We start from the raw sequence: 25367 nt of genomic DNA, 5'->3' as shown, positions 1-25367 counted from the left end.
GCCCCTCCTTTTAGGGTTGGCTTCCACATGGCACATGTGGCCCCTGTTTTGGGTTTGGCCATTGCACATGGATTTTGCTATCAAGGAGGTTTGAACTCAGGACCTTTTGCTCTGATACCATGTGAAACTACCATTTATTCCAAAAGCTTAAGCTGTTGGAGATTACGTTATTTAATCTTTCATAACCTTTTATAATACTTTAACAGCATGAGAGTGCAGCCAGCCAGCCACATACGCTTAGATTTTATCTTATTCATTTAATTCAACTGAGGTGGCTGCACTCTCATGCAACACCCGTTCCGCAAAATGCCTTCTGCGATGGTACCTAGCAAATAGTGACAGATAATTTTCCGTCCTGAATAAGTGTTTTTCTTGTAGTGGTATTTGATTTACCCAATTTTAAGCAACATTTTTGTAGATCCTTGTGATACATTGAAGGTTAGGATTGGAATAGCTAGTTCTTAGTTAGCGTGGTCGTGTACTTCGTTAAAACAGTAAATGAGTAGAAGCTGAAGTACATAGGTATGAAGCGTAGTTTTAGGCAGTGGTGCCAACTCTCAGATATTGATGTAAGTATCTCATTCACTGGGAGTTTTTCTTATATTCAGATCGACCATAAGGAACTGAAATATATCAACGGACAGCAAAAGCTTAGCACCCAATATTCTAAGCGAGCAGGATATTTGCAGGATCTCATATTCATCCTGGGGCACAAATCTGGCTAATTTGAATTGAGCTGCCGATGTTTAGAGCTGAAAACATTCTCACCTTACCAAATGTGCGAATAGGTAGTGAGTCTGTTGATCTTCTCTTCTCTCAAGCGATTAGGAAATTGCATGATAAAATAGTCAAGCTATGAGATGGTGGACAAGAATACCCACTCCTTTTGCCTCGATTCACTCATAGCATTTTAGAAAAAAAACGAAGGCTACAATACACACTTGGATCGCTTTGTGAGGTTATTCTTCTACGTTTGTTCTTGTCAGAAGTTTATGTACATTAAGGTAGACAGTTTCTGATATGTGCATGTTAGTGGGATTAGTTATGTGATTATATTTTATGTGTATTAGCTTGTGGATGTTTGATGTTGTCTATGTGCTATGTAAGTGGGTTAGTGGGGTAGAGATCTAAAACTACTTTTATGCTTGTATTTAAGTTGGGTATTTGAATGAAAGGAAGAAGAAGAGAAATTTCCAGCAAATGAGACTTTGTTTGGGAGAGTCATGGCTCCTCTTGAATCAAGCCTTTAGGAGGTCCAGTTGCCTCGAATTAATCTCTTTCTTCCTTTTATCTCTCTTTTGTTTTTGTTTAATTGTGTAACGGCCAATTAGGCACGTAACAATTTCATGGTAAAAGGAAAAATGGGAAGTGATATACCCGCCCCATTTTGTTTTTTTTTTACTTGTCACAGCCAAGTGTAGTGTACCTATGACTGCAGAGGAGCTGATTTACTTCTTGGGGGAAGTGTTCAAAGGGCCTGATTGCCACATACACTCTAAAGCCCTGTTTGTTTGAGATTATGCCAACTGATTGTGAGTCCAAAACCAATTATTGGACTCAAAATTAAGTTTAATTTTGAGTCCAATAATTGGTTTTGGACTCACAATCGGTTGGCATAATCGTAAACGAACAGGGAGTAAGTGGCTATCCCATGTAAAAGAAAAGGGGCGAATTTAGCATTTCCCTAATTTAAATCACTTTAAATTATAGATAAATTTAATCTTTCATTGATATCATAGACTCCCACATAGATAAATAGATTTGTCTTCTTTTTTATACTTTCCCCACAAGAAAAAAATGTTCTCGTCAACATTGTTGTCATTTAAACGAGTCTTTAATCAACAAAAACAAAAGGCAAGTGATATATTCACCCCCTTTTTGTCCCCGGACCGCCTCTCGGTAGTGCTTTTAGAGTTCTCTTTTTACCTAGGTTACAACTTGGGTTGGGTTTTATCAACCCGACCTACCTGACCTGAAAATAACTTGGGTCGGGTTTAGAAATCACGGGACTTGGATTGGGTTCATTTTTTAGGTTCAAAAACCCAAATCAATCTTGGGTAGGCTCAGGTTTAAAGAAAAACAACCCGAAACCTAAAACCTGACCCGACTCAAATAAGTGTCCAGTGACTTTCTTAAATATCTCTTGAATAAATTGGATTTTTTTTCCCAATATATTAATATGATTGTTTTCATGGAGGTGATCATATTTCGGATGTGATAAATAGTTTCCTTCCTCAATCTATGCACTTGATGACACAAATTTAGAGATTTTTGGTGGGAATATTTGTTGTTTTCTACAATCTTTGAAATTATACAATATCCTGGGCTAAAAAATTAAAACCCGACTCAACCCGACCTGAGAAACTATCTCACGTCGGTCGGGTTTATGAATCTCAGGTTTTCACATAAAATTTAGACCCGACCCGATCCGAGATAATTGCTCGGGTAGGGTAGGGTTTTGGAAAACCCAACCCACGCTACCCGAGTTGCAACCCTTCTTTTTACACTACAAGGGAGTGGTCCGGGGAAGAAAAGGGGGCGAATATATCTTTTCCAAAGAAAAAACATTAAAATTCCTTATAGACTGTTCCGGGACCACGGATGAGACTGGTTTTCACACACTAATACTTAACGTGTAATCAGTTCCAATGGAAGCCTCTTTTCCTTTCACCCTTTTACTTTTGGTGATTCGTACGGTTTCCACATAAAGAAACCATAATAAATAATTAGAGGTTTCCCCGCTGTTCTTCATCAAGGTAGAGGAGAGAAGCACCTGAAGAAGAGAGATCGTCCGAGGTCCTTGGCCACTTCAATTCAACTAGTAAGTAAATAATCGTCTCTTAATATACGTGTTGTAGTGATTCCTAGGCAAGTATTTTATCTACTGGGAAACTATGTCTTGTTTGGAAAATCAATGGCAGGGTTGATTAGTTTAATTGAGTGTGTTTGACAATGTTATTTGGAGAAACAAGTAACCCATTCAAATGAAATTTCCTACACTGGGTTCTATCTTTTTACTTTAGTTGTAGTATAAAGTTAAAAATGGCACGCGTTTCAGGTAAGCATAAAAGGAAAAGAATCATGGTTTTGCTTTTAATTTAAAATTTTAAAAATATAAGATAGCTACCAAAGAGCAACAATTTTATATTTAAAATTGAAAAACAAAAAAAATTAAGGCATATATCAGGGAAATAATATCAGCACAACGATGTTTCGATAATTGCACTGACCCATCTTGTCTTTTGATTATTTAAAGAACTGTCGATGGTTATTACAGCTCCCAAAAAGCTTACAAACCAATTAAAAAGGAAGGACAGGCTGTGTTTGTGCAATTATTAAAGCATGGCTGTGCTGATATCATTTCCCTCTCTATCTAGCTATGTATGGATTTCGTGGCTGAGTGCTGACTGTTGCATGAGAGAGCAGCCACCTCTGATGAATTAAATGAATGTGAAATACCTTTGTGTGAAATTCACTAGCATTGATTTCCTAAGGTTGGGGTGGAGGAGTGGACTGACCCTTCTACATGTTGCTTGCTTAATTCTTTTCCCAGTGTACAGAGAAAGGAGTTTTTATATGGTATAGGCGTAATCAGGGTGACAGCCTTGATATTTGATCCAACAACAACCGACTTTTTCAGAGGATGTCGATGGATCAAATATCAAGGACGGCATGTATGCCCAGCCCCATCATTATTTATATTCATCAACAAGAGAACTTATAATTTCACATTGTATAATGATATGGTAACCGATTTGGGGACCAAGAGTGGAACCCAACAAATTGCTTCTTAACACATTAGAAATCTTTCGGTTTATTTTGGCTTTTTTCATCATGAAAATTGCAAAACTACCCTCCCATGCCATGTGGCATGTAGGATTTGTTAGGTTACAGTTTCATTTCCACTCTCGTTCTCCATAGCAGCACTCTTTCACACTGAGATGGATAGAAATAGTATTATTTCACACTGAGATGGATAGAAATAGTATTACCACTCTTAAAATTAGGGATGCCACTATACGTTAGTTTTTCCTGTATATAGAAACTGTAAAGAAAACAATTGAAAGATGCACTGGACTTGTTTCACAACAAAAAAAAACAAAAAAAGGAAATGATTTCAGCCCTCCAATGTTTTGATAAACATGCGCTCCCATGTTTGTCGTGTAGTATTTAAAGGGCCGTCAGAGCAATATTACGGTTCTCAAAAAGCTCTTAAAACCTTTAAACACTACACGACAAACATGTGAGCGCATGTTTATCAAAACATTGTAGCGCCAAAATCATTTCCCTAAAAAAAAATTGAAGACTAAAATGAGAAAAATGGCCTTATTTTGTGGGTAAATTTTCAAGAACAAATGCCATCAACTCCACGCTGTCTCGCCAGCCGAACAAGTGCTCCTAAACATGTCATATGTAGTGACTCGGGTAGAACTCACCCTTAAGGGGAGGGTGCCCAAGTCCTTACAGGCCCATCTGCATCCATTCACTTATCCGATGTGGGATCTTTTGCTTTTAAGTGGAACCCAACAATCTTCCCCACCACGCAGAAGCAACATGGATAATCTTGCCCTCCGTGCGGCGGCAACGTGGGAACTATGAGATGTGACGGCAACAAGGGAACTGCGAGTTCTTTCCCAAGGGATTTTTCCATCTTCAGAGGGTTACCGAGATATACCGGGGTTACCATGCCCCAGCTCTGATACCATTTGTAGGCACCCGGGTAGAACTCACCCAAAAAAGCTAGCCGTTAAGGGGAGGGTGCTCACGTCCTTATAAGCCCACCGCATCCATTCACTCATCCAATGTGAGATCTTTTGCTTTTGCGCGGAACCCCCAACAATATATCCATTGTAACTTTCTTCTTAAGGAAAATGAATTAGCATCTTTCTAACATAACCCAAAGAGGACAAGTAAATCGGATAAGACACCAAATTGTTTGCAAATGCCTAATTTTAAGATTGGCAGGACCAATATACCTTATATGAGATTTTATATGGTGGCTGACCTTTACATGTAAAGGTCGGAGAGAGAAAAGCATACCACCCTTGATTTTTGATCCAACAAAAGCCTCATTTTTTGACTTTTTGTTGGATAAAAAATCAAGGGTGGGGAGTTTTCTCACTATCTCCGCCCTTGTTTCTACACGGTCGGCCACCATATAATTTCTCACCTTATATATGCATTTTACAAGTCAAACATTTTGTTCTTGACTGATCTTAAATCTCTAACATTGCAGAAGAAACGAGAGAGAAAGTGGAGGGGAGAGGATGGGGAACTTCTGGGACAAATATCCTAAACTTTGGAGTGAATGGGATAAGAAAGAAAAGGAATGGAATCAATGGGAGATCCGAATTTTTGTCCTGTGGAGCCTCATGTTGCAGATCATCCTCATCCTCTTCTCACCTTTGCGTAAACGAAAGGCAACCAAGTGGGTGACCTTGTTTATCTGGTCAACTTATCTGCTCGCCGATTGGGTTGCCGACTTTGCTCTTGGACTTCTCTCCAACAGCCAAGGAGATACAGGTTGCGACAACAATAGGAACCTCACCAACAAGATGAAGATCTCTTCTTCTACCAAGCGCTACAGTATCAACAACAACAACGGCCTTATTGCATTCTGGGCACCTTTCCTCTTGCTACACCTTGGTGGCCCCGACACCATTACTGCTTTCGCCCTTGAAGACAACGAGCTATGGCTAAGGCACTTGCTCGGGCTCGGTTTTGAATTCATGGCCGCCGCTTATGTGTTCTTTCGCTCCATCCCACATAATAAATTCCTAGTCCCCACTCTCCTCATGTTTGTTGGGGGAATGATCAAGTACGGCGAGAGGACTTGTGCTCTTTACTTGGCAAGCATGGATGGTTTCAGAAATTCCATGCTTGGAAAACCTGATCCCGGCCCGAATTATGCTAAGCTCATGGAAGAATACGCGTCCAGGAAAGAGGCTGACCTCCCGGCAGAGATAGAAATTAAGAGCGAACCCAAGAAAGGTTCCACGGCAATTGATGTGAAAGATGAAAACACCACTGAAATTGCCAATGAAGTGGATGCAATTCTGCCTGCTCATGGCTTCTTCGACACCTTTAAGGGTCTAATTGTCGACCTCATATTCAGCTTCAACGAGCGTGATAAGAGCCGTGCCTTCTACCTGAAACTAACTGCCCAAAGTGCATTTAAAGTGGTCGAGATAGAGCTCAGCTTTGTGTATGAGGTGCTCTACACCAAGGCTGTCGTCGTGCATTCTACTTGTGGATATGTCCTACGCATCGTCTCCTCCTCTGCGATCATACTTGCTTTTTTGTTTTTCTTCTTCTTGGATAAGAGTGGTTTCAACAAGCTCGACAAAGCCATTAGCTATTCTCTGCTCATCGGTGCCATGAGTCTTGATGCTATAGCTCTTTCCAGGGTCATTTTATCAGACTGGACAGTTGTCTCGCTCCAGAAATATCCTCGGCTCATAAAAATAGCATCTAAAATCGCTGAATTCATCAAGAAATTATTAACCTCTTGCCCTTCAATTATCATTAAAATCCTTTTCTCTATTCTCCCTTTCAGATTAAACAAACCTAGGTGGTCGGCATCAATTTCTCAGTCCAATTTGATAGAATTCTGCCTCCATGATCGCGAGACCTTCTTCGGAAAGATCACCAGCCTGTTTTGCATGAAAGATTTGCTGGACGAGTGGCGATATACTTCACTACTTGATATATCCGAAGACATGAAGAAATTTATATTCCATGAGCTAAAGGAGAAGGCTAAGATTGCAAAGGATTCCACAGTCGCCACGGAATTATGCTCAAGTAGAGGTGATTTGGCTCTCAAGAATTTCCCTGACGTCCTTTCTAATAAATACATTCATCGAAGCGTCAATGTCGTAGATGTCGAATTTGATGAGAGCCTGCTACTCTGGCACATCGCTACCGACCTCTGCTATAACAATAACGCAGAAGAAACCATTGACAAAGAGTCGCAGATCAAAGATCATGCAGATGAAACCATTGGCAAAGACTCGGAGATCAAAGATGAGCACCGCCGATTCAGTAATATCTTATCCAACTACATGATTTATCTTCTTGTCTGGCAACCCAACATGATGCCGTCCACAGCAGGAATTGGGCAAATCAGGTATAGGGACACCTGCGCCGAGGCCAAGAGATTCTTTCTTCCAAGAGTAAGTCGGCAACCGAAGTTTGTTTTCAGAAACAAAAAGAAAATTGAATTGGAATCCCAACATTCCCAAGCCTGTAATGATCTGCTTTCGGTGAATACATATGTTGATCCAAAAGATGTGAAGGGTGACCGGAGCAAATCAGTGCTATTCGATGCATGTATTCTTGCAAAAGAGCTAAACAAATTGGAGGAGGGTAAGAGATGGGAAATGATGAGTAAAGTTTGGGTGGAGATGTTGGGATACGCCGCTAGTAAGTGCAGAGGGCACTACCATGCCCAACGGCTAAGTAAAGGTGGAGAACTCATCACCTTCGTCTGGTTTTTGATGGCTCACCTGGGTTTGGGAGAACAATATCGGATTGTGGCTGGTCAAGCTAGAGCCAGGCTAATCGTACAAGAGTAGAAAAGACAGCTTTTAACATGATAGTAAGAGGTCCAATGCAATGCATGACAACAGGGGTGATCTTTGGGAGTAGACATAGTAAGAGGTCCAATGCATGACAACAGGGGTGATCTTTGGGAGTAGACATAGTAAGAAGTCCAATGAATGACAAATGTTAGATCTCATAAGATAGCTTTAGCATGTTTTCCACTTCTATAGTATGTTTGAGAATCTTGGTATTTTATTTTGGCTTGGAGGATTATATGGGCCTGTGTATTTATTTTCCCAACAACTAAGGCCCTGTTTGTTTTGGATTTTTGGAACTGATTGCAGTTCGAAACTGTTTTTTTGGACTCAAATTTACGTTAATTTATTTTGTAATCAGACTCAGAATCGGTTCTCAAAATCCAAAACAAACTGGGACTAAAGAAACAAATTGGAATCAAAGTCTCAAATAATTCATATAATGGGCACCAATGGATGGCCAATATTGTGCTTGTAGCTGACAGTTACCAGCACTAATTTAGAAGAAAAGGGAAAGAATTTCATAAATCTCGAATGATTACAAACAACCCTAAACCAGTGCTTGTATAGAGCATTAATAGGATAAGCATGAATATATAAAGATAACATGGAAGGAGATTATCCTAATTTAACTAATTAACAAGAAAAGTAACTTTTACCCATAGCAGCGGTATTTCTTAAAATGACAAAAAAAATAAAAAAAATCTTGCCTCCTCTTTTTCTTTTTCGTCTTCTTTCTCTCTTCTTCTTCTTTTCTGGTTAGGACTGCAAACTTGTCATTTTTTTCCTCTAATCATCTGTTCATAAATCTGAAATTGTAACAAGAGATGAACAGACAACAGTTTGTTTCTCAATACAAAACTTAAGACTTAGGAGACAAAAGTTAAAGAAAAACAATGAAAAGGGAAAAAAACGAAAAGTCACCCGAAACTCCTCTGTCGCATGAGGTGGGTAAATTAAAGAGGGGAAAGGGGTACGTGCGATATAGATGTAAAATTACGATTTACGAGAGACCCAACCCAATAGCTAAATGGTTTAAAGACAGATTTTGGATTTATTTATGTTTAATCATTCACGATCAATGGTGTAAATCAACCGATGAGGGTGAGATCATGGACAATAAATTGGACCTGTGAAGCCCAACACTATTCATGGATCCATTCTCCGTAAATGTAGCACTGGGTCCATGCCAAACACGGTTATTTTACTTAACAAAACAGGTGCTAATCCTTGAAGAAATTTCCTTGTTACAGACCATGATTTACATATAAGCTCTTTTTCTTTCAGGCTCCGTTTCTTTCGACATAAATATGTATGGACGTGTTGTAAAAATGAACATAAAACAAATTTTACGCCCAATTTTACGTCCAAAGAAACCGAGCCTCAATGTAAAATTGGAGTAAATTTTGTTTTGGGCCTATTTTATGCTGAAAGAAACAGAGCTATAATGATAAAGTGAAGGGTGACCTTGCAAAAAACCATCTACAAGAGCCCTCACTTGGTCCTCCTTAAGAACGTGCATTTATTGTTCTTTTAATTTTACCTTTGTCTTCCCCATTTTTTATAGGTTTCTACACCGTTATAAATACACTTTGTTGGGATGGACCAATGGTGTGGCCTTCTAGCTTGCAAGGGCGCCCTTCAGTTTATCATTCCTCAAAAGAAAATATATAAATAAAGTTCTAATGCCCTATTTGTTTTGGATTCTGAGAACATGTTGAGTCCTAGGACTGCAACTCGGGTCGGGCGGGTCGGGTTTTGAAGAACCCAACCCTACCCGAGAAATACCTCGGGTCGGGTCGGGTTTTTTTCCGGAAAACCCACGATTCCCAAACCCGGCCCTACCCATGATAAATCTCTGGTCGGGTCGGGTTTTTTTACATTGACACATTTTTTAAGGAAAACTCTTGTTTGGCAAGGCAACTCAACTCATAGAAGTAGAAAAACTCAAGCATGGCAAACTCTTTAGTACATTAAAGAGAATAAATTGATGCATTACCAAATGAAAATAATTATACTCATATGAGATAAACAACAAACTATTTAGTGCATTAACTATTTAGTTGAAACTTGAGACCCTAGAGCTAAAGGGGGGAAACGAACAAAAGATGGAAAGAGTCCATGTGATTGCGTGCGTGCGTGAGTTTTACTCTTAAGTTTTCACTTTTAAAGTAACCAAGTTTAAGAAGATATATATATATATATATATATATATATATATATATATATATATATATATATATATAAGAATAGAGTTCCTAAGGTGTCACCTCATATAGCTTATATGAGGTGGCGCTTAAAAACATAAGGGGCCTACTTTGTCTGGATGATCCAAAGCATTCATTTGATAGGCCCTCACATAGATAGGGTATGCCAAAAAAATGAACTTCATAGGATCATCCTAACCCTTCCATTTGTGGAGGTTGAAATGGATGGATATAAACCTCCATAAATTTGCCCATTTTTAACCTCCATAAATGGAAGGGTTAGGATAATCCTATGGACCTAATTTTTTGTAAGCACCATATCCATCCAAGGGCCTTTCAAATGAGTGGTTTGGATCACCTACACACGAGAGAGAGAGAGAGAGAGAAAACATTTCCTACACACTTGTGTAGGTAAGTTACCTACACACTAGCTTAAAATACAGTTGGGGGGGGGGGGGGGGGGGGGGGGCATATATATATATAACTTAAGTAACTCGGGTCGGGTCGGGTTGGGCCCCTTCAAACCCAGCTCGACGTGAGATTCATGCGGACTTTTGGATCGTACACCCGGCTCGACCCGAAACCCGAGAAACATGAACCCAACCCAAGCTATTTTCGGGTCGGGTCAATGCGGGTCGGGTTTTGCGGGTCGGGTAAAACCCGACCCAAGTTGCAGCCCTATTGAGTCCAATTAAAACTGATTATTGGACTAAAAAATAAACTAAATTTGAGCCCAATGATCAGTTTTGGACTCAAATCAGATCTCAAAATCCAAAGCATACAGGGCCTAAGCATATAAGATTAATTGGTTGCCTAACTGATACGCCTTGATAAAAAAAAACATAAAATCAGCCCTTATTCACCAAGAAAAGCCCACCTCTCAGATGTTATGATTGTCCGATGAGAAAGACTTATAGGCATGGTTTTAAATTTCGGTTTCGGCCAAAATTTTAGACTTTATCCGAAATTGAAATTTCAGCCACAATCCCAAAATTTCGGCCGAAATTTGGTACTAGTGCATGAAATGCCTTTTTTTAGGACAAAATTTTGACCGAAAAATTTTGACCTGTATTTTCGGTCGAAATTCTTTAACGGAATAAAAAAATAATATTTTATAACAAATTTCGATGAAATTCCCAAAATTTGGTAAATTTCGGGAATTTCGGCTTCGGTCCTCACTGAAATCCGAAATTTCAAACCAAACTTCTAGGCACGACTAATCACTGTTGGGTCCCACTATATGACGTTCAGATCACCAAACCATGGGCTCCACTTGTACAGACATCCTTCTCCATGGCCGAGCATTGCACAAATATGCACCCATCAAGACAGTATCTTTGGCTGACTTTGGAAAGGAACCCGGCCAAGATTATTTATTTAATTCATGTCAAAGAGCAAAGTTAGGATAAGAAGCCACAAAGACAACTAATACTATCATTGCACCGTTTTCTTATGCTATTCGATCACTTTAAGACATTGTAAAGCAGAAAAGAAACAAGGGAATTGGAAGGTGCACTTTTTCTCCTCCTTTTTGCACGTCTCCCTTCCGACCAGTTGGACATAGCTGGTCCTTGCTTGCGTTCAAGACTTGGAGTCATAGGTTCGGAGAAACAAATGTCTCTGTACAAAAGAGAAAGAAACCAAAACATCCTCAGCAAAGAAATTAAGAAAAACAAACAAAATGTGAAGTCAATAAAATCATCAGCCTGGGAAGGAAATGGGAAAAGGAACGTTAATATTAGAAACTCTTAAAATAAGAAACGTGTGATGTCACCACGATCTAGATCCTTAATCCAAACTTAGAAATGAGATTAGGATCAAGCACCTTGTTTGCCTCTTGACCACGCAAGCTACCTGTAGCATAAAAGCGTAGTCCTAAATGCACTAGAGGGGGCTGGTCCAGCGAAGAAAATGTAACGTATAGACGTTGGTAAACGGCTACCGCCGTGAATGGCTATTAATGGAATTATAGGCGCCGTTTGGATGAAAACACATCCTTAGAGATTAATCGTGTTTAATCTTGTGTAACGGCATAACGTTGGGCTTGTTCAATAAAAGAACAGCACATGCCATGGATGATACCACCAAGAACAAGAGAGAGAACATCCCTGGTTGGAGAATAGCACTTCTGCCACTGTAGCCCCATTTCTTAGCTTATTGAAAGCAATCTCAGCTAGCCTTGCCTCACCCTAATCCCATTTTTGCTTAACTATGCTCACATACCATTGTTGTTTTCGGCATCATCTTCTCAGATTCACATCATCTAGCCTTGCCTCACCCTAATCCTATATGAGTGTTCATATAGGTCACTCAAAGTATAAATATAGAAAGAATTAGGATACATATAAAGGAGTAAAGAATTAAGGGTCCTAATGTACTAATTGCCTCCTCTAGCCAAGTTACTTCATCTATCACCTAATCAATATAACAAGATTGATACAAGGATCTCTTGTAATTTCATACTCAAACATACTCCTTCAAACATTTTACGGATTATAGATCGATCAACATACAATTACAAAAATAAACTACAACAATAATATTAGTAGAATCTGTTATTTGTCATTTGATGCACACGATAGATGTTTGACTGTTATGGAGGTCGATTGAGGAATGTGACTGATGCACATTTGAGTTGATGCTGAAAAAGGCGTCACTTTAAGGGGAGTTTAGCTTATGAAAAAGCCAATGGGTTACTATATAGACCTTGCCTCAATGCGCGAGGGAAGCCTCTATAGGGGAATTCCACATAGGCTAGTTTTGTGCCAATCCTTATAAAAATAGGTCGCTAAGGATCCTTGCGCCAGTGGGCAAGAATGAGTCCTGATGAGCGAGTTCTCTTGGGCCAATTTTGTATCCCATCATCCTAAGAGATGGATTTACTCATTCAAGCACGGAACACAAATGAAATAAGGTACCTTAATTGAATTAATATAGATACTATTTTAAGCACTCGCCGAAAATTGACAAAAGAAAATAATTAGGATTGTGGATAGAATAATGATGGAGCGACTAGTGGTGGGGACAGCAAGCGACTAGTGGTGGGGATGACGATCAGTTTTGTTAGTGGAACACAATGACTAGTGAGATGCACAATGTGTGAATTTTGTGTCCCCAGAGAAGGAAGGGGTGTCAAGGTTTTAAATTTTGGTTTCGGTACCCATTTCGGACCCCAAAGAAATCCGAAATTCCGGTAATGGTTAAAAAATATTATTTAATTAATTTCAAAATTTCGGACCTAAATTTCGGCCGAAATTTTGTAATCTTTATTTAATATATATATATATATATATATATATATATATATATATATATATATATATATATATATATACATTTTCTCGAAATTTCGGCCCAAATTAACGAAATTCCAAAATTTCGGCAAATTTCGGTTTCAGTTCCAACCGAAATCGATTTCGGTTGAAATTTAAAACCATGAGGGGTGTATGAATTAAAATAAGGGACTTATCATTCAGTAGGATAAAATCAGAGAAAAAGGGGGGAAATTCAAAGACGCAGGAATGAAGTGTTTCTATCAATTAGAGGATTTTGTCTAAATAATACGAAAGGGTATATGGATCAAATGAAAGTAGGGGGTTTATATTCCTAACCACCTTCTCTTCTTGGCGATGAGGGTTATCACAAATTGGGATGCAGATGGAGAGGATTGTGAATTGGGTGCAACAGTAACCGTAGCCAAATATTGTTGAGAATACACCTTGATTAGATAATCCTAGGCCCTTGATCCATCAAGTCACATTTAGGCCCTCTAGGTTTCAGATTGTAAAAACCGTTTTAGATCGTGACAATGAGCCCCATCCGATTATTGTCTCAAAATTGCGCCAATAATCGGATGGGGGGCTCACAATCGGTTGTCAAAACGAACAGGGCCTTAGAGTTCTTATACTAAGAAATGTTAAACAGTTGATTATTGTTGTCCTTTATCGAGCAGATTGGATGTCCCTCTTCATTCGAGATGAGACTAAGATCATGTGGGTCTGCTCATTATGTTGTACATAATCAATGGTCTCCACTCTACTTGCATATTCCCTTGTGAGACCGAAAATTGTTTTTGACCTTTAATTGTAAAAGTGACTCTGCATAGTTGTGGTCATTGATTTATAAAGGAAAATGATGCCCATACTCCTTTTGTTTTGATCACGGCACTCTACAGTCCGAACATTATTATTATTTTCTTGATTGAGTCGTGAGAGCATCTTGTGCACCCGTATTCGTGTCTTCTTTTATTTTTTTAACTGATTGCTGGGTAGGCCATTGTTACGGTGGAGTGGTGCACATAATTGAAAATGGGAGATAGAAATTTGTGTGATGACAGAAATTTTAGCTATGAAGCTAAGATATTGTAATGTAAGGCAATGATTTAGATAACTTTTGGTAAGAAGAAGCTCTTTTATTGTAGAGGAGGCCAATGATTTGGATGACCAAACTAGTTGAAAGAAAATTTGCGCCTTAGTTTCTTCCGTCTGTCTACCTATTTGCGCCTAGCAAAGGAGAGAAAAGCAGTGAAGGAAGAGACAGAAACGCACTTTTTTCTCGCAATAATGTGGGTCAGAAGAAAAGAAAAAGCGATTTGGGAAAAAATCTTTAGGGCGGTCGACAGATGGTCAAAATTGCCCCTAGCTGGACACGTCGAGGTCGAAGGAGTTGACGCCTGAGATGGATTTATCCGCGTTTTTTTATGTCAAGAAACGACGCTTTATGTGAGATGTGCATGACACACTGCTGACATTCACAGACGGCTAACCTGCAATCCCAGACGCGTGAATCGCCCGTTTTCTCATTTACTCGCCCAATTATTAGAAGACGATTTTTTGTGTGATAAATGAAGGGAAGTGATGTATTCGCCCCTAATCATAAATAAATAAACAGAGGGAGGTAGGCCAGTAATTAAAAGGGGGCTAACATATCACTTCTCAATGAATGCTAACAAAATTTTTATTTTTATGCACTTATTGGGCCCCACTATATTTGCTCCGACTCATCTCCTTCCTAGTGTGAAAATAGTAGTCATACATACAGAGAAGATGGGTACGTTCGTGAGCTTATCCTGTGTGGGAACAGTAGGGAAGAAAAAGGGGCGAATATATGACTTCCCCAAAAAATATCATTATGAGTAAGCCCGGCCATTTTGAATTTTTTAGGGTTCTTATATGGAGGAATGATAGATGTAAGGGCGCCCTTGCATAAAGAGCCATAAAAGGGCTCTTGATTAGATCCACATCATTAAGTGCAACCAGATTTACATTCTCAGCCGATTTTAAACCAGCCCTTTTTTGGATCTTTATGCAAAGGCGCCTTTCCATCTATCATTCCTCTCTTATATGATGCCCGATGATAATATCTTTTAAGAAAATTTATAAGCTGGTACAAGTATATATGTAGGGCCCAGTTTTTAAATGATCCAAGCTGGGAAAGTGATATATTCGCCCCCTTTTTTTCTTCCCTGAGCCATTCCCTCTGGTGTATTATGACTAATCTTTCTACAATACAAGGTGGGGTGGTGGGTGGCCCAGAGAAGAAGAGGAAGGGGATATATCATTTCCTCCAAACCATTTTTATTAGTTATTGGATGGGCCATGCTTCAAAATCCAAAACAGCAGAAGCGTGTCGCCCTCTCTCTCTCTCTCTCTCTCTCTCTCTCTCTCTCTCCAAGTGTCAATGTCAATAAAGCAACATTGGTGGACGGTGACACGTGTTTTCCATGTCAACGAAGAAGCTCCAGCAATAATTAATAACAGGTGTCTCTTATTACCAGTTTAAATATTCCGGCAACATCGCCGGGATCTCAGTGTCGGAAACCCACAAACTCAGGGCATTTAATGTGAATATTAAGTAACTAACAATGCAATGTTTGGATATTTATACTAGTAATTAGCAGCTGATGAGATAGTTCAAGGGATGCTTTCAAATAGTTACGCGTGACCTAACGACTTAAGCTTTGGGAGTAATTGGTTGTTTTACATGGGATCAAAGCTATTGCCTCGTGACAGGTCTTGGGTTCAAGAGGTAATACTTCTTGATAGTAAAAATACTCATTTCAAGCCTATACAAAATAAAGAGGGGGAGAGCTAAAGTATTAATGATTAAATAACACCAACTGCTTAAACTTTTGGAGTTACTGGTTGTTTCACCTTTTCATCATTGCTGCTCCCTCCTTTTTCGTTCTCTTTTACTTAAAATTACTGCATCTCCACCTCTAGTTTCTTTCTTTTTTTTAACATTATTTCCATCTTCTAACTCGCCTGTACCCATCCATCCTCTCTTATCGCTGCCATAAGGTATCTTTTGTTGACAGACACAAAAAACATAAAGGGAAAGAAAAGAAACCATGATACAGTAACATGAAGAGAAAAAAAAAAAAAAAACTCGTATTGATTTTACACTGTCAGCAAAAAGACAACAACAGAAATATTTAAAATCAAGGCATTATATGTTTTTTTTTTTTTTTTTTGTATCTACGTCTCAGCATTTCTATTCATTACATGAAGTCATTTAGATCCAAGAAATCTGGTATTTCAAAGTCCCATAAGTTGCTACAATGACTATCCCTTCGTTCTTCTGTGCTGCTATTGTTGTAATTAGTAGATGACGAGTTCAATGGGGTCGGGCTCGATGTGGGCGTTGATGTAACTGAAGTAAAACTGAAGTTTTGGTTCATATTGGGATGAAAATTCGAGTTTTCCAATAGAGGGTCAACCATAGATAGATCAGAATTGGAATACCCATAAGTTACCAGTTGAGCAAAGTCGTCCAACTTCGAAGCCATTGCGTTGTCCTGCCATGTATTTGTCTGGATGTTTTGGCAGTCGAAATTGGGAAAATTTGATGAGTTTTGCTCCACATTGGCTTGCATGAGTTGGGCTTCATTTAAAAATTGGATGTGTGATGGGGTCAAAGTTGGGGTTTGAAGATTGTGGGTTTGACTGGATGCAAATGGGTTTTGGAATTGGGGATTGGAGAATTGGTTTGGTTGAACATTATGTAGGAGATTGGGGTTTTCTCGTTGCAAAAATAGAAGATTGGTAGCAAGCCTTAAGAGCTCATTGTTCACTAGAGGTTCTATTCCGAGCAATCTAGGTACATCCAATTGAGATGGGTGGCAGAGGGACGAGCTGAGGATCGAAGAGAGGTCGAGAAAATCAAGTCGTGGACTATGAGTTACAGGATCGATCCCTGTTCGGAGAAGCCTCTTTCTGATGTGGGTGTTCCAATAGTTCTTGATTTCATTGTCAGTTCTTCCAGGCAAACGAGCAGCTATTGCAGACCACCTGAAATTGAAAGAACAAAGAATTACACAACAAAACATCAAGTTATGGGACTAATTACAAAACTTCACTATCCCAATTTGTACATTTGAATTACACACATTACGAAAAAAATCAATTAGACTTACTTGTTTCCCAAAATACTGTGCAATTGGATTATGGTCTCTTCCTCTTCAAACGAAAATCGACCTCTTTTGATGTCGGGCCTCAGATAGTTCGTCCACCGGAGGCGGCAGCTCTTACCACACCTCGAAAGCCCTATACAATTCAACAAAATTTTGTAAGCACCCAATTCAATGACCTCCGCCAGTAATAAAAATAAAATAAAATACAAATACAATGCTAGAAGAACAATTATATATAGGGCTGTTAGATGAGACCAGTTATGTATTCATTATATTTGCAATAAATAGTGTTGTTGTTTTATTCCTTGTAAAAGGATAAAGGGATTAATTTTATTTATCTTATTCTTGTATCTTGGCAAGGTTCTATGTCAGTCTCTTGTAACTATTTTTTTCTTATTAATAAAATTTCAGGTGCCGCCCCGGTTTCCTAGATAAATTCTGGGTTAAAAATAAGCATAATTCCAATACATCAATTAAAAAAGAGGCCCTTACCAGCATTCTTGGGAAGAGTTCGCCAGCTCCCATGCCCATGTTTCTGTATGTAGTCCATTAGCTTTTGGTCCTCTTCTGTAGTCCATGGTCCCTTCTTCAACCCGTTTTTATCACAGCAAGGTGCTCTTCCCATTGTGAAAAACCCTTGAAGGTCTTCAGTTGGTAGAGATGGTTGATGAAATTAAGTTTTTGGAGAAATGAGAGGTAAGAAGAGAAGGTTCTTAGGTAACAAAAATCTCCAAGTGATGTTTTCTGTTGTATGGAGAGTACGTACTATATAAAGAGAAAGGGCTGCTGATAAAGAAAGAAAGAAAGTCAAAGGGATTGGGTACCGGCCATTTTTTTATCACACAATCGACGTGTCTTCCTTTGGGTTAAAATCTTCCTTCAGAGATCTCTCTTACCTTTCTCGATTCACATTAGTTGTCATGAACCATCCTGGACACGTAATCCCTGACTTACACTAATGAGACTTTAGTCCAAGGGACCTCTCTCTCTCTCTCTCTCTCTCTCTCTCTCTCTCTCTCTCTCTCTCTCTCTCTCTCTCTCTCTCTCCTAGGATAGCAACTACATTTTTATTGGTAAACAGGAAGCACATTTACATTCAGAGAACTTATATGATACCCGACCGTGAGATTATAAAGGGCGGAGAGAGAAAACCATTTCTTCTTTGATTTTTAATCCAAGAGAAAGCCCTTTTTCTGGCTTTTCCTTGGTTAAAAAACCAAGGCTGCAGGTTTTGTCTCTACCCACCCTTTACATTCTCACGGTCGGGCATCATATAATTTTTCTACATTCAATATATAATTCTTTTTTTTTATTTTTCTAGTTTATTTATATTTTGCTCTATATCCAAAGCATACTTTGAAAACCAGTTTAATTTTGTTTTTTTTTTCAATTGTGAAGTGATATATTTGCCCCAGTTTTCTTACTTTGGAAACCCTGATGTAGGGAGCGTGGAGCAGCAAAACAAGATGAAGACCACAAAAAGAGCAACTAAAATAACTCTAACATGAGAAAGGAGCTAAGCTCCTTCAACCACATGAATGAGCCAAGGCTCTCTTTAGAAAGGATATTCCACAAATTAATTTTATTCAAATCTATATCTTTCTTTCCTCATGTCATTACATTAGATAGATAGCCAAAACCCAAGAATAGGACCCCTAAATGCTAACATTTCTAAACTATTAATATCGATCACTAATCTAAAGTAATTAGAAACCTGACTAAACCTAAACTATATATCCCTTAATAAGCAGCATGTTTGTCGCTCGGCTAATGGCGACGCTGATCGACTAGCAAGGAACATAGTGAATCATGTGTGTCTTTGAAGATATTTGATTTCCTTCCTCAGTGATTTGTATTTTCTTTGTTTTTGTCCTTAGTTTCCTTGGTTTGTAATTCTTCCTTAGATCTCTGATCTGTTTGTCTTTTATGAAAAATATTCGAACAAAAAGGGTGGAAAATAAACCATTTTTAGGAAAAGAAGAGCAAAAGCAGGTGCAAATATCATTTTTCCTTTTATTTAGGAGAAACACAAAGAAAATCAATTTATAAGATAATTGATGTCAACAGTAAACCCAGGGTTAAGAGAGCAAGAAGGCGGAGAGAGGGTATTTTCGTCAAATTGCACACTAGTTGTCCTCTCCTTCGACCTTAAAATATTTGCATGACGAAACTCCATTCACGAATCCATCCGTTTTTACTATTTAATTGTAAATCTGATGACGTGGCTCCCTCTCCAATCATAACAATCCTCTATACCCAGTGCGGGCCCCAAACGTGAAATTTAGAGTACGTGGCCAATCATCTTTAGACAGGTAGACACGTCACCCGTGACATGGGCTCCGCAACAAAAGCCTCCACTGCTTTCATCACCAACGGTTTCACCTTACGAGACATGCATGCATCTTTTACTATTATTATTTTACTTCAACCAAAACAAACTCGGATTCAAACCCACATTATTTTACTGCAAGTAAAAGAAAAGAAACTCTGATTCAAACACTTGTCTGGCTCATCCACCTCGAACTAACAGAAACCCAGTAAAATAATATTTTACTCTCGCTACTGAGATCTCCCAATGTTTTGTAACGGATTATTTGACCATTCACTTGCGTTTCCAATCTTCTTACCTTTTTAAAAGAGAAGAGGACAGCACTGAGACCTCTCAGAACTGTGGCTCAATCTCGGCGGTTGATCTTGCCTGGTTGGGCCCACCATGGAGGGGCCACGCTCTAAAATCTGCATTGATCCCTTAATCCTCTCCATCAGACCAGTGGCAGTGACAAGAGAAGAGTACACCATTGTGTCTCCGTCAATCAGCCATGGTTGGATGGGCCATGGTCCAAAATCTGCATGGATCGCTCAACCCTCTTCATCAGATCACTGCCTCCATAAATGTCACATTAAAAGTTAAAATATTGATTGCAATGGTTTGGATTGTCCGATGGACGCATTCCAGATGTTGTTTAAGTACCTGATCCTGCTCTGGGGACCAGATCTTCATTAAATTTAGACTACACTCGTCAGCCCAGAATACGGGGTGGATTGAATTTGAATGTTTAAAGTAATTATAAGTTTATGTAGAATCGAAATTCCAATGCGCTTTATTAGATTAATGAACCCGTGATCTTAGGCTTATGTCTCCGTGTTTGGTGTCATGGAGACACCTATTTCTGTAATAAACTTCCCTAATAAGGATCTAAATAAATAAAAATGCTAATCTCATATGCTTGTTTGGGTAATTACATGACAATATTCTAGGGTTTGCATTGTGCATGGCTATCCTGGAAAAGTCCTCTACGTCTTTCAGTTGACCACACTTGTTCATTTGGTGGACAGTCTCGAGTATAATATCTCTGTGAGGTGTCTGTTAGATCCAACAAACTTAGAAGATATGTGGGGTTTGATTATTTTTTAGCAGCCTCTTTTAGACGGGCATTCACATTCTTTAGAATTTGTTAGGATCCTGAAGTCTAATACACTTTGATTCTATGTATGTAACCATGCATATTTGTTTAATGTTAATGAATTTTTTATATTAAGTTTTAGAAAGAAAGGATAAGACCATGAAAACTCATAATCTAATGGGGAAATGCATTCTCGAGAAAGTTCTCAAACTAGCAAAGTCCGGGATACCGGCTGTCGTGACACGTGTCTGAGTTTCATGGGGAGGTATCTGTGTGACAGCAGCAAGTATGTCTACCATTAAGAAACAGTTTTCTGCTCCGCAAGTTGATTAGGCATAAACCTTTAAGTATAATTGTATCTCTTTTATTGTAGTTATTTAAACAATATTTATATGGTTTTCATGTTTAATTTTCTGAGAAGCAGCATGTGCATAAGATGAGTGTAGCGGAGATGCGAATGCTTAGATGGATGTGCGGCCCCGCAAGATTAGATAGAATTAAAAATGAAGACATTCGTAAAAAGGTAGGAGTGGCACCAATTGATGAGAAGATGAGAGAGCACCGCTTAAAATAGTTTGGATATCCAATGTAGACCTTTGGATGCTCCAGTGAGAAGAGGTGACTCGTACCAAGTTGATGGAGTAAAAAAAGGTAGGGCAGACCGAAAACAACTTGGGTATAAACAATGAAGAAAGACTTGATAGCTAGGAACATAACAGAGAACATGACCTTGGATAGGATAGTATGGAAGAAAATGATCCACGCAGAAGAGCCCAACTAGAGCTAGGATTAGAGCCGGGTAGATTCCGTTCACCTTTTTCATGAAATTTTTCTAAAGGATTCATTTAGCCGACCCCAACTAGTTTGTTATACAAATGCGTCAGTGTCGTGTATAGGGTTTTCATGGCAAGACAACACAATGGCTTCAAATTTAGAGGACTAATGTGTCAAGAATAGCATCTAGCAAAAGAAAAGACACACATTGCAACTGTTATATTTTATGTCCCTTAACAAATCATGAATTTAAGCTGCAATGCCTAATATAGATGAAGCACAGTGTATAGTCAGGGCAGTACTTCAACAAATGTGTTTTATAGCAGCGGTCCCTTACCAGCGGTCTTGAAAACCACTCCTATAAGTCAATATTTGCATGCAGTCTTCAATAAACCGCTGTTGTATATCGTTGAGATCCCACAGACTACGCGTTAAAAGCCAAAACAAATGTTTTGTTCCACGAAAGAAAAAAATCGTGCCCTAACCTCCCGCCGTGCGAAACCCTCTTTCCCCTCCATCGATTTCTCCGTGTTTCAATCGTCCAAAAAATAGGGTAAAACCATTCTTCTTCTTTTTTCTTGTTAACTTACCAACTTCTCCAAAAGCTTAAGCTATTGGAGAAAGGTGTTATTTATCTTTTATACTTTAACACTCCCCCGCACGTGTGGCTCACTTGGCAAACACGTGGCACATGTGGTCCCACTTTGGGCCGACCATCGCATGTGGATTTTTGCTATCTGGGAGGTTTGAACTCGAGACCTTTGGCTCTGATACCACGTTAACTTACCAACTTCTCCAAAAGCTTAAGCTATTGGAGAAAGGTGTTATTTATCTTTTATACTTTAACATTTCTTATTATTTTCTCTTACTTTCTTTCTTTCTTTCTCACGGAGATTCATTTGTATTCCATGCTCTGTTATGGCAATGATGAAATTGGGTAAGATTTTCATTATTTTCTAGGGTTTTTTCTAGGGTTTGGGTTCTTTGTTTTGTGGCATTGTTTTTCCTTTCGTAATTTTTCAAAATAATTCTTGCAATCCAAACAAAGCCTTAGTTAGACATTTTTTCTATACCCTGGATTGTTCCATGGAGTTTTTTCTATAATTCGTTCCCTAATTGATGCAGGATCGTATGATCCGATTGCAGAGGCTTACACGATGTGGATGGACCATCCAAAGAGGGCCCACAAATAATATCATTTCAGCAATTACACTCGTATGGGAACTTGCCCAATTCAATGGTGCTGAAATCGGCAAGTGCATTTCTTCAATATATTAGAAATCAAGCTGCTTTTTTTTTCATTGTTAGAAATATAAAAGATTGCTAAAGGGAGGAATTATTGCTGCTGCCACTTGCTATTCCAAGAAGACACCAGCTGTATTCTTGGACATGAGAGATAGAAGTTGCCCATCTTTACATTTTTAGTTTTAGCTTTAATTAGTTAGTTACTGTTTTTAACAATTCTTGCTATTTCTACTATCTTGCATGTCAAGGACTATTGAAAGAAGAGGTGAACGGAACAGTTTTTAGTTTTTAGGGAGAGATATTAAATAAAGTTTTTTTTGTGAAGAGTTTTTGCTCTCAACTGTTGGAGTTTCCTCCAAATCCGTGAAGTGTTCTCAACCTTCACAACCCTTCTAGCTTTTTCTTTGTGTATTCTCTTCGCCATTAGAGTAGTTGTCCGACGCCCGCCATTACTAATTCTAAGCACCCTATTTAGATGTTCACATGAAAATAGAGTCCTGCAACATGGATTTTGCACTTAAGTGAACTGTTGCTCCATTGACAGTTAGAGGGATCATTTTATAATTGTCAGGTACATCCTCATCATTTTTCATATAGATTATGGGTCTGAACCCTAGTGCATTATTAACTTTATTGTTTGGGGTGGGGGTGGGGGTGGGGGTGGGGGTGGGGGTGGGAATGGTGTGTTGGGGGTCGTGGTAGAGGTGGGGAATTTTACGAGTACGTGTGTGTTGGGGTTGGTGGTGGAGGTGGGGACTTGTACTAGTATGTGTGTGCAGTGGGTAGTGGTTGGGGTGGGCACCTATAGTAGTATGTGTATGTTGGAGGTGGGTACTTGTACTAATATGTGTATGTCACTTCTTTCTTACTTTGTCGTTGATGAATGAAACATCCTGATACTCAACCTCTGATTTACGAGTACGTGTGTGTTGGGGTTGGTGGTGGAGGTGGGGACTTGTACTAGTATGTGTGTGCAGTGGGTAGTGGTTGGGGTGGGTACCTATAGTAGTATGTGTATGTTGGAGGTGGGTACTTGTACTAATATGTGTATGTCACTTCTTTCTTACTTTGTCGTTGATGAATGAAACATCCTGATACTCAACCTCTGATTCTCCATATATATGTAAGTTTTTTTTTTCTCTTATGCTTTTCTTAGAGAACATATTGAATGAAGGTATTGAAGGAAGGTTTTCTTCAATACCTCCGATTCTCCATTAGTCCAGGGCTCGTTTGGATTATGGAGTTGGTGCTAGTGCTTCTCAATATGGGAATGCTTATGGGGACAGGTCAATTTGATCTCTTTGAACTTTTTTTTACATGTTTCATGTTTGATAGAACAATTTATATTCTTTCTATCTTTTTGGGTTGCTATTTGGTTATGATTTTTTATTTTTTTCTATATCACCAATTCAGCATAGCCTTTTTTAGTCGAAGCTTCCCAATATAAGTTCTGTATGTATACGTCAATGTTTTAAGCTCTGTATGTATCGGTTCCTTTGTTTTCTTTACCGTGTCTATTACAGAATTAGGAGGAATCAAGTTTTTGGTTCCATGCTTTCAATTCTTTATCCATCAGCAATGTTTTGTTGATTTTATTACTTTGATTTGAAGCAGTGCCGCTGATGAATCATTCTCACATTCTCTGTAACAGCCTGTTGGTTTGGGAAAGATCACAAAACTCATAAATGCTGGCCATATCGACGCATCGGAACTGATTACAATGAAAACACTCAAGGTACCGAATTCCTTTTCTAGTTTCATGCCTTCTAACTGTTTATGGTCTAATGGTTTTGTTTGAGACTGATTATACATATGACAATAGGATACAGGTGCCATAGGGAAGCAGATAAAAGATGGAGTAAGAGTGATGGGTTGTGCTTCTGAACATGTAAAATGGCCAATTCATCTTCAGGTAACCTTCATTTATGAGTTTCAAGCTATTTCAAGATGAACCTTTTCTTATATCGTATAACTATGATTCATTTTAGCTCTTTAAGCGGAAGAGAAGGATGCTTCTGCTACAACTCCATTAGCTTCATAAACACTAGTAAGCATTTGATTGACTCATTTTGCAGAAGCTTTATCTGAAGTTGTACGTTGGGGAAGTGGCTACACTCCATAATTATTGTAGTTATATTCTATGGGATTTGCATTAGGAAATTGATTTCCGCACTCTTTTGTTTTAATAATGGAACTTCACTCTTTACCTTACAGTTTCCCAATTAGCTTTTGAAGGTTGTTACAATTATCTAAGGGTTTGAAGGTTGTTACAATTATCTAAGGGGAAATGATATTAACACATTATGTTTTTTTAATGTAGGGGGTTTTGATTTATTTGAAATAGAAGTTTAAGCTATTTCATGTCTTTGCGCTATCTATTCCAAATGGGAGCATTATAAGGTACTTATTCTTATATTCCAATCATTTTTCATTGTTTTACTATTATAAGGTTTTATTAATTTTTGATAGACATTGTTTGATGGTCATTCTATCTCACATCCTTGATATCGTGTAAAATGACCAAGTGCCTAAAAATTTTGCAAAGACATGGAAAAGTTCAGTCCAAGTGCCTGAAATTTATTTGCTACAACTCTTGAAAGTCTATGCATGCATTTTCATTTGATTTGAAGAGAATCTATGAGGTAATGAACATATGCTAATAGTAGTAGTGTTGGTGAACACGATATTGGATATGGTGAATGAAGGGCTTGTGGAAAAGAGGGGTACATTGATGAAGGCTATGAGCCGT

The 25367-nt window shown here is 38.7% G+C and overlaps 2 protein-coding genes across 2 annotated transcripts; one reads left to right on the top strand and one right to left on the bottom strand.

Annotated features, from left to right (window-relative positions):
• Positions 1–2720: 2720 nt before the first annotated feature.
• On the top strand, positions 2721–7897 carry LOC143854424 (uncharacterized). Its single transcript, XM_077364401.1, has 2 exons — positions 2721–2821; positions 5237–7897. Exon 2 carries the CDS (start codon positions 5268–5270, stop codon positions 7572–7574), a length of 2307 nt encoding a protein of 768 aa, XP_077220516.1. The 5' UTR covers positions 2721–2821; positions 5237–5267; the 3' UTR covers positions 7575–7897.
• Positions 7898–16158: 8261 nt separating this feature from the next.
• LOC143854422 (transcription factor MYB41-like) lies at positions 16159–17924 on the bottom strand. The gene is made up of 3 exons (XM_077364398.1): positions 17688–17924; positions 17199–17328; positions 16159–17073 (listed from the first exon to the last, which is right to left on the bottom strand). The coding sequence occupies exons 1-3, from the start codon at positions 17818–17820 to the stop codon at positions 16284–16286; spliced, it is 1053 nt and encodes a 350-aa protein (XP_077220513.1). The 5' UTR covers positions 17821–17924; the 3' UTR covers positions 16159–16283.
• Between the last annotated feature and the right edge of the window lie 7443 nt (positions 17925–25367).

Source organism: Tasmannia lanceolata, unplaced genomic scaffold, assembly GCF_043159265.1.
Source record: "Tasmannia lanceolata isolate RefF3 unplaced genomic scaffold, GAP_Taslan_0.1 ptg000020l, whole genome shotgun sequence".
NCBI lineage: Eukaryota > Viridiplantae > Streptophyta > Magnoliopsida > Canellales > Winteraceae > Tasmannia > Tasmannia lanceolata.
Note: the sequence above shows the minus strand (reverse complement) of the source record. Positions and strands in the feature narration are given on the sequence as shown.

Excerpts from the sequence above, each read along its gene's own strand:
- LOC143854424 (XM_077364401.1), top strand. The coding sequence starts at position 5,268 with ATGGGGAACTTCTGGGACAAATATCCTAAACTTTGGAGTGAATGGGAT.
- LOC143854422 (XM_077364398.1), bottom strand. The coding sequence starts at position 17,820 with ATGGGAAGAGCACCTTGCTGTGATAAAAACGGGTTGAAGAAGGGACCA. Across the intron at positions 17,329-17,687 it reads AACTCTTCCCAAGAATGCTG|GGCTTTCGAGGTGTGGTAAG; the intron begins GTAAGGGCCTCT and ends TGAATTGTATAG. Across the intron at positions 17,074-17,198 it reads CACAGTATTTTGGGAAACAA|GTGGTCTGCAATAGCTGCTC; the intron begins GTAAGTCTAATT and ends TTTCAATTTCAG.